At 44.2% G+C, this 19,277-nt stretch overlaps 1 protein-coding gene across 1 annotated transcript in view; it reads right to left on the bottom strand.

Annotated features, from left to right (window-relative positions):
• Window positions 1-3,153: 3,153 nt before the first annotated feature.
• KAZALD1 (Kazal type serine peptidase inhibitor domain 1) overlaps window positions 3,154-19,277 on the bottom strand; it is a 67,309-nt gene continuing 51,185 nt past the window's right edge. Inside the window, exons 4-5 of the mRNA XM_033942513.1 lie at window positions 9,290-9,437; window positions 3,154-4,148 (exon numbers count right to left, since the gene is read on the bottom strand). Of these exons, the coding sequence (XP_033798404.1) occupies window positions 4,054-4,148; window positions 9,290-9,437 (243 nt within the window). The 3' untranslated portion in view covers window positions 3,154-4,053. The remainder of the gene's footprint in view (window positions 4,149-9,289; window positions 9,438-19,277) is intronic.

Raw genomic sequence — 19,277 nt, forward strand, 5'->3', positions numbered from 1 at the left:
CGCTATTTTTAACATGGCCCAGTGTTTCCTGAGCGAGCGAGCTATTTGAAAGCTGTTGTTCGAGTACGTCTCAAGGGAACGAGTGTGTAGACACAACATGGTGATTAAAAGGAATATTTTAGAAGTTATTTATTAAGACATTTCTATATATAAACAAAAAAATTCAAAAAAATAATTATATCTTCTTAGAATATACATAGGTATAAGAGATTAGGAGGGAAGAAGACCAATGATTGGAGCGAGGGAGCGTATAACCACGCTGAATTTTCTGGTCTGTGAATAACGACTGCGCGTGGGCTCCGTGTCTGAGGTCTCTCCCTAGATAAAATAGAGTACATGTTAAATAGAGTCAAGAATTAACATCACACTTTTTCTCTTTTCTCTATATATGGGAATATTTAGGTAATATTATATAGGTTATTTTCCCATTGGGGGACTTTACTTCTTTATTTGCAACCAGTTCCTCAAGGACTTTAAGACTCTTCATCCATTTTTCAAAACAAAACCCTCCTTTTTCTTTGGAATTCCTTGTAAAATTATTATGATCCATTAGTCTCTGCTCAGCCCCTACGTTGCCTACAGTCTTCCCTCTTTTAGTCACATTAGATAAGGACACTATAAAACCCCTCAAATAATAATAATAATCCTTACATTATAACTGCAGAATCTGAAATATTTTCCATAAAGGATCAATGTATTTTTGCCAATGTCTTCTTTATCCTTTTTCAAAAAAACTCAACAACTGTGCTCAACAATGACACACTTAAATAATCTAGAAATAATAAGAATGGAGGGAAAAACCCTCAGAAGGCTAAAAACCTTCACTCAATAAATAAGATGCAATTAAATGCAAAATCTTCATATATAATATTTAAATAGCAGCAGGGTAGCACATAAAACTTATCTTATGCACCACCCGTGTTCCATATGATCCCATGATCTGTTTCAATCAAGGCTTCATCGGGGAATCAAAGAGGTGCTAGAGCTGTGGCTGATAAGCCTGAACATTACAAATAAGTACCAAGTGATATGAGTATTTTCTTCTTATTATTAAAAGATTCACACCTGATAGGACCCAGAAATGAATGTATCACCTTTGGAAGTGGCTCTGGGCATTTAATGCTCTTGTATCCATGGGGCTAGAAAACCATTTTATTTTTAATCAAGTTCACATATACATCAACTTTCATTTTATTTACTATATAGAGCAAACATGAATGATACACCCCTAGAGGATCCCCCTAAGGCACCTTTGAACACAGAAAACTGAAGTACCAACCCTGCCAGCATTTGGTAACACTGACAATCTGGCATGGTGAGAACTGCATGTATAATTTGAATAGTTTTATCTTTCTATTGTGTCCAAATTGTAAAAGATTTTGAGCTCTTATCCTAGTTCAGATTTGCAAATATGCAAGATCTGTAGGGATAGCAGGCCAGAATACTGTATACATTAATGGCCATACCATACCGTACATTTTTCTCCTATACCGCAAATTTCAGCCAGGATTCAATGTGGTTTTCAACAAGATTAAGAACTGAGGACATGAACATCGAATGTAGGATAGGAGGTAGGCTCCTGAGATTTCGTTATAGATTCAAGGAGAACAGGTGGGTCCTGAAGATGTAATACTAGCATGGTTGTCGTAGGTGGACAGAGAGATTGTTCCATATCTTGGGTCCCTGGTACGCAAACATTGATTTATGCAGCTTCATCCTATACACACGTGTAAAGGGGTGGGGGGAAGGCTAGTTTGTACCGTCGGTGTGTCCTTGCATTGAGGAAGGAGTACGTAACAGTGATGTCTGCACTATGTCCTGCGGAGTTATCCCTGTAACATGACTTTGTGGACCATGCAAGCTATCTTGTATTGTATTCTTCTCTTCATGGGGAGCCAGTGTAATTCCTTCAGGAGTGGAGAGACACTTTCATGTTTGCCCTTTTGGAAAATCAATCTAGCTGCTGGGTTTTGGAGCAGTTGCAATCTTTTGTAATCGTATTGTGCAATACCGGTGTATAAAGGAGTTGCAGTAATCCAGGTATGGGAGGAGGACTGTTCTGAAGCTGGATTGGCTCAGCACTGCAGGGGGGAAGTTATTAACATGGGTTACCATTAAAATGGGTTATTTTACAGTTATAGATATTTCTGTTTCGGATTCTACAGTATCTTTCAAAAGTATTATAATAATAATATTATAATAATAATAATAATATTAAAGGATTCAGGACCCCTGAGGAAGGCAATTCACTGCCAAAACATGGTCCGTGTAGGGTCATGTTTCCAGGTTGTTAGCACCAGAGACAATTCCATTACCTTTATACTTCTCGACATAGACTGCTGTACCTATGGAAATTTGATTTTAATACTCCTGGCACTCCAGAAACCTGTTCCACTGTGTGAGACTTTGAATATCTCATTTGGTTTGTGGAACCTTGGTCCTTTCCTGTGGAATTTTGGACTTTACTTTAATGTTAACCCCAGTTTTTAGGTCTCATTGCATAAAATGGGACTTGTGTTAAACAGAACTAGTTAGTGGTAAAATAATCCATCTTAACAGTAACCTAACATGGATAATTCCCCCACCCCCTTAGTATAAAGAGTTTCAGTCTCTAATAACCAGAGCTGATATTGTGATGTCATAATGCCTCATTCCACCAATACCTAAGAGCCAACCTCATCAGTGATGTCACAATGGCTTGATTCCCTATATGTGGCTCACCTTTATTACATATAGCAGTGATTTCAATTAGAGAACAATATGGTGGCAGAATCTGTCACCATCATCGCACCCGCAGTTAACAGTGGGAAACCATCCCCGTGTCATTCTTTAAGGAAAGATGGAAGAATCAGAGTATGAATGGGCATAACCACTGACCCTCAAGCCTTGCATTGAAGAATGCTGGTGTCGAAGGACTGAGGTTGAGATAGACACTAAAGAATGACACCAGATGGTTAGAACAAAAGACCTTAAGCGTTGCCTTACTGGGCTTGATAGACCAAAGATCTATCAAGCCCAGTATCCTGTTGCCAACAGAGGCCAACCCAGGTCTCAAGTACCTGGCAGAAACTCAAAGAGTAGCAACATTTCAGAGCTGAGATTGTGATGTCATTCCACTAATGCCTAAGAGCCAGCCTCATCAGTGATGTCACAATGGCTTCATTATCCTATACCTGGCTCAAATAAGAATCAGAGTATGAATGAGCACAGCCACTGATTCTCAAGCCTTGCACTGAAGAATGCTGGTTTCGAAGGATTGAGGTTGAGATAGACACCAAAGAATGACACGGAATATTTTCCTGCGGTTATCCGCGGTGACAGTGGCAAATTCTGTTACCGTGTCATTCTCTAATTTCAGTTTCAAACATTTCTCTTTTTCTTTAATCAAGGTGGGACGTTATCAGCACGGGCTACCATGAAGATATTTTATTTTATTGTTAACCCTAGTTATTAGTAAATAGGTCTCATTGCATAAACTGGGACCTGTGTTAAATCTAAAATGAATTAATGGAAAAAAAAACCCCCACACTATTTCTCTGATTGTCCAGCACTTCTTATTGTAAACCGCCTCGAACTATTATGGCTTTGGCGGTATATATGAATAAATTTTTATTATTATTATTAACAGTAGCCCACATTGATAGCTATGCCCCTACGACATCGCTAGATCTCAAACCTACAATAAGGGCTCCTTTAACGAAGGCGCGTTAGGGCCTTAACACGCGGAATAGCGCGCGCTAAAATGCTGCACACGCTAGCCGCTACCACCTCCTCTTGAGCAGGCGGTAGTTTTTCGGCTAGCGTGCGCTAAAAACGCTAGCGCACCTTCGTAAAAGGAGCCCTAAGTCACGTGTAAACACAGTGGAAATTGTACCACAGCTATACTCATTGATTGGAACGTGATGACAAAAGAAATGAGCATACCAGTTTCCTTTGAAGAAAAAAAAAATACACACAACAAAAGCAGAACAATACTGAACAAACATTTATGCTTCAATGTCAGAATCCTTTTGTCAGAGCCTCCGTACATATCTGTCCTTCAAAGGAGGAGCTTTAGTAATAATCATCCCCATATTCACTCTCCTCATCATCCTCAAACAGCTGATGGCGGGGTTTTGGCAAGGACAGCCCGGTCATGTTGAGCTGATCTGAAAAGGAGCAGCAAGAGAGAGCTTTCAGACCAGCAATCTGAAACTGACATCATTCGGAAGGTAAAATACTCAAGACATAAATCATGTCTTGCTGTACTCACTTGGGACCAATTTTCAGAAGTTGGTGAATTACATTCAGATAAAATAGGTATTTCACTAAGGGATCTAGCTACTAAAAGGACATAGTAACATGGTAAATGACGGCAAATAAAGACCCGAATAATCCATCCAGTCTGCTCCTAATGCGCACTTACCTCGATAGCGGTTATTAGCGCAAGGAGCCGCGCTGAATGCTCCACACTGCTCCCGATGCTCACAGGAAGTCTACGAGTGTCGGGAGCCATGTGGAACATTCAGCGCAGCTCCCTGAGCTAATAATTGCTATCGCGGATTAGTACGCGCTAAATGCTCATAGGAATATAAAGGATGTCTTAGCATTTAACAAGTGCTAAATCGGTTAGTGTCCCTCCAACAATGCTTTAAAGTGTTTTGCAGTAAATAACCTTTTAGCGCGTGCTAAGCATGAGTTAACTGTATTTTTTTGTATTTATTTTTTGGATGGCCCATGTCACGGGTGGGGAATGGGTGTGGATATGCATGGTAACTGGTTAATGCATCCATAATGCGGGAGCCGTTAGTGCCCCTAAATAGGAGGCATGATCATGAACTATTAATCGATCGTCTGGAATCAATTGGGATCAAAGACCAAGTTTTAACATGGTTCGTTTTATTTTTATTGAATCGCTCATCTATCGTCAGCTTCAATGACAGCAAGTCCAAAGTTTACTCTTGGATATGGTATCCTGCGGGTTCAATACTATCTCCCCTTCTTTTCAATATATTCCTTTCCCCACTTATAGCACAATCACTAGGTTTCACAATATTTGCATACACTGACGACATTCAACTCCTCCATCCATTAGATCCTGAAAACAAAGAAGACATTACATCTATCAACAATAAACTTGTAATCATAAAAAACTGGCTCAACACAAATAAATTGGCATTAAACCTCAAAAAAACGAAATCGATGCTTTTTTCTTGGAAAAGGGATATAGCATTAAGCACTCCGTTTTCCATTAACAACACCGAATTGGAATTGGTCACCACTATAAAAATTTTAGGCGTCTTCATTGATGATAAACTTACCTATCATGATCATGTTAGCAATATTGTTAAATCATGTTTTTTTAAACTACGTTTAATTCATTCACTTGCCAAATTCCTAGAGTCTCACATCTATTAATATTTTAATACATTCTTGGTAATATCCAAAATAGATTATTGTAACTCCCTCCTTCTTAATATCACTCAAAAAGAAAAAAGAAGGCTGCAATTAATCCAAAATACTGCTGTGAAACTGATCCACAATGCGAAAAAATATGATCATGTTATCCCTCTGTTGATTAAATCCCATTGGCTTCCGGTAAGCCACTACATTACTTTTAAATTACTGTTTTTAGTTTTTAAAGCTTTGAGTTATAATGAACCACAATTTATTAATAGGTGGTTAATCCCATACAGCACTTCACGATCTCTCCGCTCGACTTCCCACAATCTTCTTTCCGTTCCCTCGATGAAAGTTATCGGAATTAGACGGCACGACATGTTTTCTGTAATGGCCCCCCAATCATGGAACCTCCTACCTCAATACATTAGAGAATTAAAAGATTTACCCTCATTTAAAAAAAACCTTAAAAACATATCTTTTTAAAGATGCATATGATTTTTAGCTTTCAAATTAACAATTTTTATTTAAGTAGCCAAAATTACCCCCCCTTTTGTTCATTCCTTTTATGGTTTTCTTTTTCTCCTATTTAAAGATTGTAACTTTCTCCCCATTTTCCCACACAATTCTTGTAAGTTTTAACCCACAATATAAAAGTCATTTTGTATGTCAACACCAATATTTTATCTGCACATTTATATTATGTTGTACATCGCTTAGCAATCTAAATAAGCGATTCATTAAGAACGAATAAACTTGAACTTGAGGCAGTAAGGGTCAGACTCTAGAAATGGCGTCTAAGCACACCTACATTGTAGGCGGTGCACCACACGTCTGCCAATCAACCACTAGGCGTCCTTTATAGAACCCCGCTAGGCAACCTAGAGGTAGGTACAGGTACATTAGGTCAAGTTTTACGCCTATTCTCTGCCCCTAACCACACCTAGTTTTCAAGTAGGCGTCAGAGGGCGCCTCAACTTAGGCATTCTAAGAGTTCTACGCGGAACTCAATTGGTAATTTAATTTTTTTTTTTTTTTTTGATTGGTTGAAAACTGGCACGATCAATTACTATGCCAATTAAGCCAATTTTTTTAAAAAGTTGCACGCAGATTCCAAAGTTAGGTGTCACATAAGCATTGCCTTTGCCGAGTCAGACAATGGGTCCATCATGACCAGCAGTCCGCTCACGCGGCGGCCCCCCAGGTCAATGACCTGTAAGTGATCTATTACTGTATAGTAACCCTCTAATTGTATCAGGAACTTGTCCAATCCCATTTTGAAACCCAAAGTCGTACTCTGCTCTACCACCTCGCTAGGCGTCCTTGATTAGGTCACCTACACAGAATCTGTCCCTAAGTACTCCCACTTCAATTACTTACAGGCTACACACTCTAATGCAAACAAACATTAGCACCTGGGAGTACTTGAAGACAAGTCAATGAAATCGTCCGCGCAATGTGCGGCGGCGGCTAAAAGGGCAAACAGAATGCTAAGAATGATTAAGAAGGGGATCACGAACAGATCGGAGAAGGTCATCATGCCGCTGTACCAGGCCATGGTGCGCCCCTACCTTGAATACTGCATCCAACACTGGTCGCCGTACATGAAGAAGAACACGGTACTACTCGAAAGGGTCCAGAGAAGAGAGACAAAAATGGTTAAGGGATTGGATGAGTTGCCGTACAATGAGAGGCTGGAGAAACTGGGCCTTTTCTCCCTTGAAAAGAGGAGATTGAAAGGGGGACATGATAGAGACATTCAAGATACTAAAGGGAATAGACTTAGGGCTCCTTTTACTAAGCCGCATTAGGGCTTTAACGCGCGGAATAGTGCGCGCTACATTGCTCCGCGCGCTAGACCTTAACGCCAGCATTGAGCATTGGCAGTGTAGCACGCGGTAATTTCCTGCGTGCGCTAAAAACACTAGCGCACCTTAGGAAAAGGAGCCCTAAGTAGAGAAAGAGAGATTGTTCACCCTCTCCAAGGTAGAGAGAACGACAGGGCACTCTCTAAAGTTAAAAGGGAAGAAATTGCGTACAAACGTAAGGAAGTTCTTCTTCATCCAGAGAGTGGTAGAAAACTGGAACGCTCTTCCGGAGTCTGTCATAGGGGAAAACACCCTCCAGGGATTCAAGACAAAGTTAGACAAGTTCCTGCTAGAACAGAACATATGCAGGTGAGGCTAGACTCAAATAGGGCGCTGGTCTTTGACCTAAGGGCCGCCATGTGAGCGGACTGCTGGGCACAATGGACCACTGGTCTGACCCAGCAGCAGCAAATCTTATGTTCTTATGTTAAGAGAGGCTGGTCGAGTGGTCAGGAAAATAAAGACACAGATGGAAGAAAAAATAGCTGACACGGTAAAACAGGGCGACAGGACTTTTTTTTTAGATATATCAGTGATAGGAAGAGGTGTAAAAGTGGCACTGTTAGACTCAAAGATGAAGGGGAGATGCAGGAACAAGGGAGTGGAAGAGTTTTGGAAGGCGTGCCAATCCAAAATGACAGCTCTGGCTATGCCACTGAGCAGCAGTGGCGTAAATTCTGCCCAAGCAACCCGACAAAGAAGGAAGCCTACTTTGCTGCCTCTGGGCCTTTTGGGAGTCTTTTCCAAAATTGTCACTTATTTAAATTTATACATTTACTTTTTAGATGCACCTTCTTGTCCAGTTTCTCTGTCTTGACTAGGGTTACCAGACGTCTGGACCTTGGAGTGGTGGCCTGGACACAGAGGCTCTGATTCTATAAACCCCGCCTAAAACCTAGGCGCCAAGCAACACAGCTGAGTTAGGCACTGTTTATAGAATTGTGCCTAGCGACACCTAAATTGAACTTAGGCATCAAAACGTTAGGCACCCCTTATTTAGGCTAGGGTTTTCTTGGCCTAAATACCTTCACCTAAGTCCAATTTTAGCACCTAGAGGCAAAACATGCCCAAGATACGCTCACGATTTGCCTACAATCTAATTAATTGTTTTTTAATTGCTATTTAATTGCAATTTTCACTTAATGGTGCCAATTAAGCCTAACTGAATAATTAAGTTAGGTGTCTAGATTGGCTATACGTGCCAATCTGGCCTAACTTTAGGCATCTTTTACAGAATTAGAGCCAAAAGGGGGTTAATTGGCAAAATATCTTTAATAGGTTCAATAATTGCTAAAAAAAAAAATTGAATTGGACAATAGGTGCCTATCCGGTTCAATAAAAGAATGGCACCTCTCGCATGGCGCTTAGCGGTGCCTAACACCTAAGTGGGCGTTTCTATGGGCGTAGAGTGACTTAGGAGTCACTATGTACGGTTCTCCAAAAACTTAGGCACCTGAAATTCAGACGCCTAAGTTTTTACATACTAAACACCAACGGGATTTATAATTTCAATTCAATAGCTCTCGTAGGCGCTACTAGTCGCGATTCGGTAAACGGCGCCTAAGGGTGATTGACATGCAACTGGCATCATTTTTTTTAAGCGCCAGCTGATTTAGGCCCTGTTTATAGAATCAGCCCAAAGTCTACAGCAGTGTCCCGCAAACTTTGTCGAGCTGTGGCGCACTGAACGTAGTAGCTGAGGCTGGAGGCATTCGGATGTGTGCAGGCATTGACGTGATGACATCAAGCACATGTGTGACATCATCATGTCAACGTCCACGCATGCGCGAAGGCCCTCCAGAAAGGTCCTGAGCCGCCAGTGGGGTGTGCTGGCAGGGAAGCCACGTGGAGAGAAGGAGAGGCACTGGGGCAGGCTGATTGCCTACAGGATGTGCCTCTTGCTGCGTGAAGCACGTCTTGGAGGTAGTCAGCTGGCACCTTTCCTCCCCTGCATCTCGCAGTACACCTGAAATTTGTGATACACTGGTCTATAGATATGTCTTAAAATAATAATGTATGGTACATAGAAATGTGCATTTCACCTGGCGTGAGCACTGTGAGGCTGGCAGTGGCCACGGTTTCCCCAAACTTATTTCTTGCAAAGCAGTGGTAGGTTCCCTCGTCTGTTGTACGGACCTCTTGAATCTGGAGCCATCCAGTCACTTCATATTTTTGTGGGCCTCCCCTAAACTGGGACCAAATACTTCTGTTAATGTTTACATACTTAACCGAATAAACAATAATAACTGCTGTATCTGAAGGCATAATTCATTTAGGCACATCTTACTTTGTTTATTCAGAAATGGAACGTTTCTACGCTTCAGGGTTTTGGCATCAACGTTTAATAAACTAAAACTTCAGATCTGGATTTAATTCTGGTGTGGATCGCAAACAAGTGTGTTTATATTCCGTGAATCTCAGCTGACCTGGTCTGAGTTACAGTATGCTGGTCAGAGATGTAAATCCTTTTCAGAATGAATCTGTCCTGATTTTCAGCACTTCGAAACCCATCATTGTGACTCAGGAAAATTGCCTTGAATCACAATATGGACTGAGATAGAGAAAGCTGTGAATTATATCTGTAGCATAGCTAGAAGGAGCAGGAACTCCACAGGGCAACTCACACTAGGGTTTACCAGGCGTCCGGATTTCCTTGAATTTGTCCTCCTTTTGAGGACATGTCCGGAGGTCCGGATGGCTTTTCAAAACCCGGCACTTTGTCTGAGTTTTGAAAACTTCCAACAAATCGCGTTGGGCAGGAGGCAATCTGCGCATGCGCGGATGCCGTGTCCAGGGAAATCCACCACCCCCTCCCCAAGAAAAAAACAGCAGTCTTGTACATCCATATCTATGTACCAGACAAATCTCTCTGTTCTTCCACATAGATCGACTGGCAAATAATAGCCGTGGCATGCAAAACCTGAGAAAAGCACAAAAAAAAAGGAAGAAAGGAGATGAGTGTTAAGGAAGGAAGAGAAAGAAAGGGAGGCAAAAGGGAATGGAGAATGACACTGCCTAAGGAGGAGAAGAGAACAAGCAGAGAAAGAGAGAAAGTGCCTGAGTGAAGAGAGAGTGAGGAAGAGAAAGGGAGAGACAGTGTGAATGCCTGGAGGGGTAGAAGGAAATGGAGAATGAGAGCGCCTGAAGAAAGAAGAAAACAAAGAGAGTGCTTGGAGGGGGAGTGAGGGAGAGGCAGATATAGGACATGCCTTCTGAAGACGAAGGACATGGAGAGAGAGGTGATATGAATGCTGAGATTACTGAAGATATTTTGCCTGAAATGACACCTGGGTAAGGACCCAAGAACAGCCCTGCTATTCAGTGGACCAACAGCAACTCGACCGTGGCATAGTAAAGTTGGGGTGGACCACACCTCTCCTCCTCTCCTCCCTCCCACATACCTCTTGAAATGTTTACCAGTATGAGCAGTATCTTCCACTTGCTGCTCGCACCGGCCTCGGCTCTCATCTGATGTCACTTCCTGGTCATGGGATTAGGACGTGATGTCAGAAGGGGTGTCGAAGCCAGCACAAACAGCAGGTAGAAGCTGTGTCGTAGTAAGGGAGGAGCAGACTACCACAGGCACCATTTTGGCGGAGATGCTGGCACCTCTCCAAGCCCCCAACCCCCCAACTCCATGCTCGCGCCTTCCCCTGTACCTCTTTCAATCTTTGCCAACACGGACAACTTCCCCAGCTCACCTCTCATACTGGCTTGACTCCCCTCTGAAATCACTTCCTAGATCATGGGGTCGGGAATTGATGTCAGAAGGAAGCCCAGTACCGGCATGAGCAGCAGGCCGGAGAAGTTGCTTGCGCTAGTAAAGATTTGAAGAGGTACAAGGAAAGGGAGGGCATGAGTGTGGTGTGGAGGGTGGGGAAGGAACATTGAGCGGAGAGGAGAGGCGGGGGTGGGCGCCACCGCCCCAGGCACCTCCTACCACCCTCTCAGAAAGGAGAAAAGAGAGCAGCATTACCAAGAGAACAGAAAAGAGAGCAGTATTACCAAGAGAGCAGAAAGGAGAAAAGAGTATAGAAAGCAGCATTACCAAGAGAGCAGAAAGGAGAAAAGAGAGTAGAAAAGAGAGCAGCATTGCCAAGAGAGCAGAAAAGAGAGCAGTATTACCAAGAGAGCAGAAAGGAGAAAAGAGAGTAGAAAAGAGAGCAGCATTACCAAGAGAACAGAAAAGAGAGCAGTATTACCAAGAGAGCAGAAAGGAGAAAAGAGTATAGAAAGCAGCATTACCAAGAGAGCAGAAAGGAGAAAAGAGAGTAGAAAAGAGAGCAGCATTGCCAAGAGAGCAGAAAAGAGAGCAGTATTACCAAGAGAGCAGAAAGGAGAAAAGAGAGTAGAAAAGAGAGCAGCATTGCCAAGAGAGCAGAAGCGGATTAAACACACGGGCTTGCAAAAGTTTAAAGTTTAAAAAAAAAGTTGCAGCTAGGGCGGGTCTGCGCATGCGCGCAGATTGTGTATGCGCGATCCGTGCAGGCAGATGGAGGCGTTCCTCCAATCGCCCCCATCTGCATATTTTAGGTTAATGAATTTTTCGGACCTGCCTGAATCGGAAATAGATTGTTCCGATTCGGGCAGGTTAGTGAATCTAGCCCTATGAGGTAGTTACCAGAGATAGGAGATCTAGTAATTATTCAAAAGAAGGGGACATTGAGCTGTCATTAGAATTACAGTACAGCAGTCTGTACAGCTGAGTTAGATACATTTATAAAAGGCCTTTTTCATATGTAAAACAGGCTTTACATATAAAGAATTTTTTCTTAAATTAACCCCGTTGATAACCAAGTCAGCTACTTAAACCTGAACGGTGCTTCTGAAAACACCCTCAAAGCACTACATGATGCCACACTTTTTTTACAGATGTTATTTTCCAAAATTGATGTGCCTTTTCTGTGGATGCCACCAATTGTGTATTCTGCATGGCCTTATAAGTACGAGGGGATGCTGTAAAGTTCTCAGCCCAACCAATCAACTTCCTAAATTCTGAGCGTTACTTTGCCACTGTAGCTGAAAAGAGTATTATTTTATTTCATTAAGTGCCAGTTTGCAGAAATGAAATTCTATGTTTTGACATTGTTTCAGATCATTGATTAAACCATATCCACGCCATTTTCTTCTTGGTTTGGCTAAGAACTTTTCAGCACCCCCTTGTATTTACAAAAGACTCCATAATCAGTATTCCTTTTGTAAAACATTTTGTACATTGTAGATGTCCAGGCCTGAGCATCTTTTATCCTGCCGTAATGACCCATGCAAAATTGGGTTTCACACATTCTTTTGATTGCTAAGGATCATTTAATTTTTTTCCGAGATATATTATTCCTAAATATTTGCTCCCTTAGAAATACATACTAGCCAGGCCCCGTGACAATGGAATTTGATCCCAGTTCTAGAGAAACCTATCTAAACTATAAAGAAACATACCGTGTTTCTTCGAAAATAAGCCCTAGCATGATTTTTAAAGGTGTCCTAATATAAGTCCTACCCCAAAAATAATCCCTTGTTAAGATCAAACCCCGAAACCCTTCCCGAATGTCCCCGACACTCCCTGACACTAGTGCTGCCTGATTCGCCAGCAGCAGCACTTTCTACACCCCCCATGTGCAGCATCTTTCCTTCCCTCTCACCCATCCCTTTCTTCAGAATCTTCCTATCCCTCCTTCCCATCCCCCTGTACAGCAGAACCCCACTGACCCTCCCATCATGAGACTGACATACCATACCTCCGAGGCCTCCAAAAACAGCAGCGGCGGCAGCGCTCTGAACAGGCTGTTTCGCGGCCTCTCCTGCCAGGGCCTTCCCTCTTCTGCATAACTGATTACATCATAAGTGACAAGGCAGAGGGAAGGCCCCGGTGGGGAAGGCCACGAAGCAGCCCGTTCAGAGCGTACCGCCGCTGCTGTTTCTCGAGGCCTCGGAATGGAGGTATGTCAGTCTCAAGGTGGGAGGATCGGCGGGGTTCAGCTGCACATGGAGATGGGAGGGAGGGATAGAAAGATGCTGCAGAAGAGAATGGGTGAGAGGGGAGGAAAGATGGAGGGGGTGAGAAAGGAGCGAGGAAGAATTGGGGTGGAGAAGAGGAAGGGAGAGATGATTGCTGCACATGATAAAAATAAGGCTTCCCTGAAAATAGGCCCTAGTGTGTTTTTTGGACCCAAAATTAATATAAGACACTGTCTTACTTTCAGGGAAACATGGTAGCTCAGTCAGCCCTTACTTGTTAAAGGTTGCTCTGAGACATAACAGAGACACTGTGATGATCCAAAATTTCAGAAACACTCAAGACATTTTTACAGAAAAACTGTCATGATGGGCATCTGATCCATTTGCTCTTAGTTACACTAGTTTTAAGGAATGTTTTTTTAAAATCCAATTTTGTGAGTTATTTGGGAAAACATTAAAGATCACATTACGATAAGAACCCATCTCTCAGCCAGAGATAACAGTGCAGAGCTTGCCAGCCCCTCTCTGCAGTTTTAATGATTCTGCTGCCTTTAACCTACAAGAGGTTCATTAAAAAAGGCAATTAAAAAGCATCAAAAACCTATTTACTTTTCTCTGCAGCCTCTGGCAATGTGTCAAAACTGCCAGAGAGGCGGGTATACAGTACTGAAACCTTAGCAAAGACTGGTGAGATGATTTTATTAAGTTCTAAATTAAACTTGAGAGCCACAGAAAATAAGAATGGGGTTAAAATGGTCCAAGGGGGTGAAAGGATAGTCTGTCAGTAGGTGAGCGTTAACCTTGCAATGCACATCAGGTACACTGTTCCAAGAGGACCCCTCCCCCCATCCCAGTTCTTGAGCAAAGAATTAGGAGCTGTGAAGCAGGAAACAGCCTCATGGTGGTGCTCATGCATTCGGCAGTAGCAGAACTGGCTTGTGCCTGTTTCTTAAGTAAGGAGAGCACAGTCGCACAAGGAGGGTCATTTTCAAAGAGATTTCCTTGGATACATTTATCTCTGGGGAGAGACAGACTTGTATAAAATTGCCCACCCTATATGTGGGTAAAGTTATTTGTATAAAGGACAATTCTATATCTGGATGCCTGCATTTACACACTACTGGAACACATAAATATACAGAATATGGGCACTTTGTGGGTAAGTGTAGATGGCAAAAGGCATGGACATTACAGGAGGATTTCCATGCCACGATCAGCAGATGGCAAGGGATCAAGCGCGATTCTCTAAGCGGCGCCTAGGACATGGGTTAGAGCAGTGTTTCGCAAACTTTGCGAACTGCAACACACTCGAGCATGTCAGGGGGATCTGGGTGAGGGCAGTAAGGTGGTGGCGCAGGCCTTTGACCGAGATCCCAAGTCTCAAATGGAAGCTGTCACTTGAGCATGCCTTGGGGACATGTGCAAAAGCCAATGTCAATTTTTACAAATCTAGACATATCTTCCCACTACATGCCTAATTTGTAGGCTTGGCCAAACCACACCCCTGCCACTCCCATGCCATGCCTCCCCTTTACATTTCTGTGATTGACAGTGGGGTCTTCAAAGGACAATAGCAACATTCTAGAATCACAATCTTGATCTTTACATATCATAACATAAAAATTTACTTCTGTACCACAGTCACCGTTAGGTTCTAAGCGGTTTACATAAGAAAAATAATACAGAAGAATGAAAAGTTTTAATCACTTAAGTATCTAGAGAACAAGAACGTTTTCAGATGTCTCCTAAATAATTGGTAAGAGCAAGATGTTGCGATTAGAGAAACTAAATTTGTATCCCAAGCTGCTGCCTGGTATGACAAGAGGCGATGATGGTATCTTTTAGATGTACAGCCTTTAATCGATGGAAAGATAAATAATGCAAGTGAGCATCTGGAATTTTTGTTATTAGTAAATGTGAATGAATCTAAAAGATAGTTAGGTGCCAAGCCAGTCAAGATCTTATAGCAGACCTGAGCTTCCATCGGCAACCAATGGAGTTCGCAAAAAAAAAAAAAAAAAGGGATTGCATGATCATACTTTTTCCAATTGAAAATAAGTCGAACCGCTGAATTCTGAATAATACGTAATCTGCGCAGGTTTTTTTTGTGTGCCAGCCAGATGGACAATATTACAATAGTCCAGTTGGCTCAAGACTTAAAGATTGAACCAGCAATGTAAATGAGGAGGCATCGAAATACGCTCTAATAGTCCGCAATTTCCATAATGTGGAAAAGCCTTTTCGAACCAAAAAATCCACTTGGTTCTTCATAGTTAATGTCTGATCTAAAATTAAGCCCAAGATCTTAATGGTCTGTTGGACAGGATAAGTTATGGAATTCAGAATTAATGATATTTCAGTGCTATTTTAGCATGGGGATGCATAAAATTTTTTTGTTTTTTCCAGATTAAGCTTCAATTTAAATTCATTCATCTACTGTTCAATAATTGAGAAGACTTCAGCAATCAAAGGAGAGATCTGCAATATGGATCTCAGAGTAGGAATTAAAAATCAAGTTTCAAGTTTATTATTACGTCTATGATGATATCATCAGCATAACTAAACATCTTAATTCCTAGACACGATAATCTGTTACCCAATGAAGCCAAATAGACATTAAAAAGTAAAGGGGAAAGAGGAGAACCCTGTGGAACACCACATGGATTACTCCAACCGTTAGAAAAAACATCCTTAGAACAGACCTAAAGCACAGTTACTTACCGTAACAGGTGTTATCCAGGGACAGCAGGCATATATTCTCACATGTGGGTGACGTCATCTACGGAGCCCCGATGTGGAAGCATTTTCAAGCAAACTTGATTGAAGATTTAAGTTTGCTCTGTTGCTCCACGCATGCGTGCCTTCCTGCTCCACTAGGGGGTGCATCCCCTCGTGGTCTCCAGTTCACTTAACTAGCAAAGAAGCCAACCTCGGGGAGGTGGGCGGGTTGTGAGAATATATGCCTGCTGTCCCTGGATAACACCTGTTACGGTAAGTAACTGTGCTTTATCCCAGGACAAGCAGGCATGATATTCTCACATGTGGGTGACCTCCAAGCTAACTGAAAAGGGATGGAGGGAAGTTGGCAATTTAAGCAAATAGATTTCGCAAAACCGATTGGCCGAACCGGCCATCGCTCCTGGACAGTGAGTCCAGACAGTAGTGGGAGGTGAAAGTATGAACCAAAGACCATGTGGCAGCCTTGCAGATTTCCTCGATAGGTGTGGACCTGAGGAACGCTACGGAGGCTGCCATCGCTCTGACCTTGTGTCCCGTTACTCGACCATGCAGTGTGAGACCAGCCTGAGCGTAGCAGAAGGAGATGCAATCGGCCAACCAGTTGGACAAGGTGCGCTTGGAGACTGGGTGACCTAACCGGTTTGGGTCGAAGGACAAAAACAATTGTGGGACTTTCCGGTGTAACTGAGTGCATTGGAGGTAGAAGGCCAATGCTCTCTTACAGTCAAGAGTATGGAGCGCCACCTCTCCGGGGTGAGAGTGGGGCTTGGGAAAAAATACAGGCAAGACAATGGACTGATTGAGGTGAAAATCAGACACTACTTTAGGCAAGAACTTTGGATGGGTGCGGAGTACCACCTTGTCGTGATGGAATACCGTGAAGGGTGGGTCTGCTACCAGAGCTTGTAACTCACTAACCCGTCGGGCGGAAGTGAGCGCGAGCAGGAAAATTACCTTCCAAGTGAGGAATTTTGGATGGCATTTGTCTAGGGGCTCAAATGGAGGTTTCATTAGTTGAGCCAGAACCACGTTAAGGTCCCAAACCACCGGAGGGGGTTTGAGAGGAGGGTGGACATTCAGAAGACCCTTCATGAAGCGAGAGACTAAGGGATGGAGCGAGAGGGCTTTCCCTTCCAGGGGCTGATGAAAGGCCGCAATCGCACTGAGGTGTACTCGAATGGAGTTGGTCTTTAGGCCGGAGTGAGATAATTGAAGTAAATAGTCAAGGACTAGAGGGACGGGGATCGACACCGGGTCCTGACTGTGGGCGGAGCACCAGGTTGAGAATCTGGTCCACTTTTGGGAGTAGCAGGTTCTCGTCGAGGTCTTTCTAGAGGCCTCCAATATCTCCTTGACTGATTGAGACACGGGGAGAGCAGTCAGGGGGAAAGAAACCAAGCATTCAGATGAAGAGATTGAAGATTGGGATGTAACAGCGAACCCTGACCTTGTGACAGTAGAGAGGGAAACAGAGGCAGAGGCAGTGGATCTCTGACACTGAGTTGAAGTAGAAGGGAAAACCAAGGCTGGCGTGGCCAGCGAGGAGCAATCAGGATCAGGGTGGCTTGTACTGTTTTCAGGTGGACAAGCGTCCGCAGGATCAGAGGAAACGGCGGAAACGCGTACAGGAACCTTCCCTCCCAGTCTAGGAGGAAGGCGTCGGCCTCGAGCCGGTCCGGGGAGTACATCCGGGAGCAGAAGAGAGGCAGTTTGTGATTGTGGGGGGATGCGAACAGATCTATTTGAGGTGTCCCCCACTGTTTGAACACCTGTCGTAGGGTTTGTGAGTGCAGTGACCACTCGTGTGGCTGGAGGAGGCGGCTGAGTCTGTCCGCCAGGCAGTTTTGTTCTCCTTGTATGTACACCGCTTGAAGGAAGGTGTTGTTGGAGATTGCCCATTTCCAGAGGCGCAGGGCTTCCCGACAGAGGGACCAAGACCCTGTTCCTCCTTGTTTGTTTACATAGTACATTGCAACCTGGTTGTCTGTTCGGATGAGGACAACCTGGTCGTGGAGCAGATGTTGAAAGGCTACAGCTGCGAGATAGATGGCCCGGAGCTCTAGCACGTTGATGTGACAGCGGCGGTCTTCCGCTGACCACATCCCCTGCGTGCGTAGGCCGTCCAGATGGGCTCCCCAAGCGTACTCTGATGAGCCCGTGGTGAGTACCTTGCTGTGATGAGGGGCGAGGAAGAGTAAACCTTTGGAAAGATTTGAAGAGTCGGCCCACCAGCGGAGCGATCTCTGCAAGGAAGGAGTCACTGTCAAGGGGCGGTCGATCAGGTCCCGGTCTTGACGCCATTGAGAGGCCAGGGTCCATTGAGGGATTCTCAGATGGAGGCGGGCGAAGGGTGTGACATGGACGGTGGAGGCCATGTGCCCTAGGAGAGTCATCATCTGTCGAGCTGATACCGAGGTCAGCAGAGAGATCCTTCGACTCAGACTTACTAACGCCTCTAGGCGCGGAGGGGGGAGGAAGGAACGGAGGCCAACCGTATCCAGCGTGGCCCCGATGAACTGTAGGGACTGCGAAGGGCGTAGTTGGGATTTTGGGAAGTTTATTTCGAACCCCAGACTTTGTAGGTAGGTAATAGTCTGTTGGGTCGCTGAGATAACCCCTTCCCTGGACGGGGCTTTGATCAGCCAGTCGTCCAGGTAGGGGAATACCTGGAGGCCCTGGGAACGTAAGGTTGCTGCGACCACCACGAGGCACTTGGTGAAGACCCGAGGTGATGATGCTAGGCCGAAGGGGAGGACTCGGTATTGTAGGTGCCAGTCCCCCACCTGAAAACGCAAGAACTTGCGGTGAGCGGGGTGCACTGGGACATGTGCGTACGCCTCCTTCAGATCGAGGGAGCAGAGCCAGTCGCCCTCGTCGATCAGGGGGTAGAGGGTCGGTAGGGAAAGCATCCAAAATTTTTCCTGTACTAGGAATTTGTTGAGGCGTCTCAAGTCTAGTATCGGGCGTAGGTCTCCCGTTTTTTTCGGTACCAGGAAGTAACGGGAGTAGAAGCCCTTCCCCCGTTGGTCGGGGGGAACCTCCTCCACTGCTCTCAGGCGAAGCAGGTCTCGGGCTTCGGAGAGGAGCAGGGGTAGCTGCGTCCGGTTGGGAGGGCAATTCCTTGGGGGGTTGTCCGGAGGAATGGCCCGAAAGTTGAGAGAGTATCCTGATGAGATCACGCCAAGGACCCATGCGTCCGACGTGATTTGTTCCCAGCGAGGGTAAAAGGCTTTGAGGCGACCCCCGAAGGGAAGGAGGCCTGGGACTATGGCGGAGGGGGCCCGCCCCCTTCCGCATATCCCGTCAAAAGGACGGGGATAGTTTGGTAGTCGCAGG

The sequence above is a fragment of the Geotrypetes seraphini genome, chromosome 4 (genome assembly GCF_902459505.1).
Source record: "Geotrypetes seraphini chromosome 4, aGeoSer1.1, whole genome shotgun sequence".
NCBI classification, from domain to species: domain Eukaryota; kingdom Metazoa; phylum Chordata; class Amphibia; order Gymnophiona; family Dermophiidae; genus Geotrypetes; species Geotrypetes seraphini.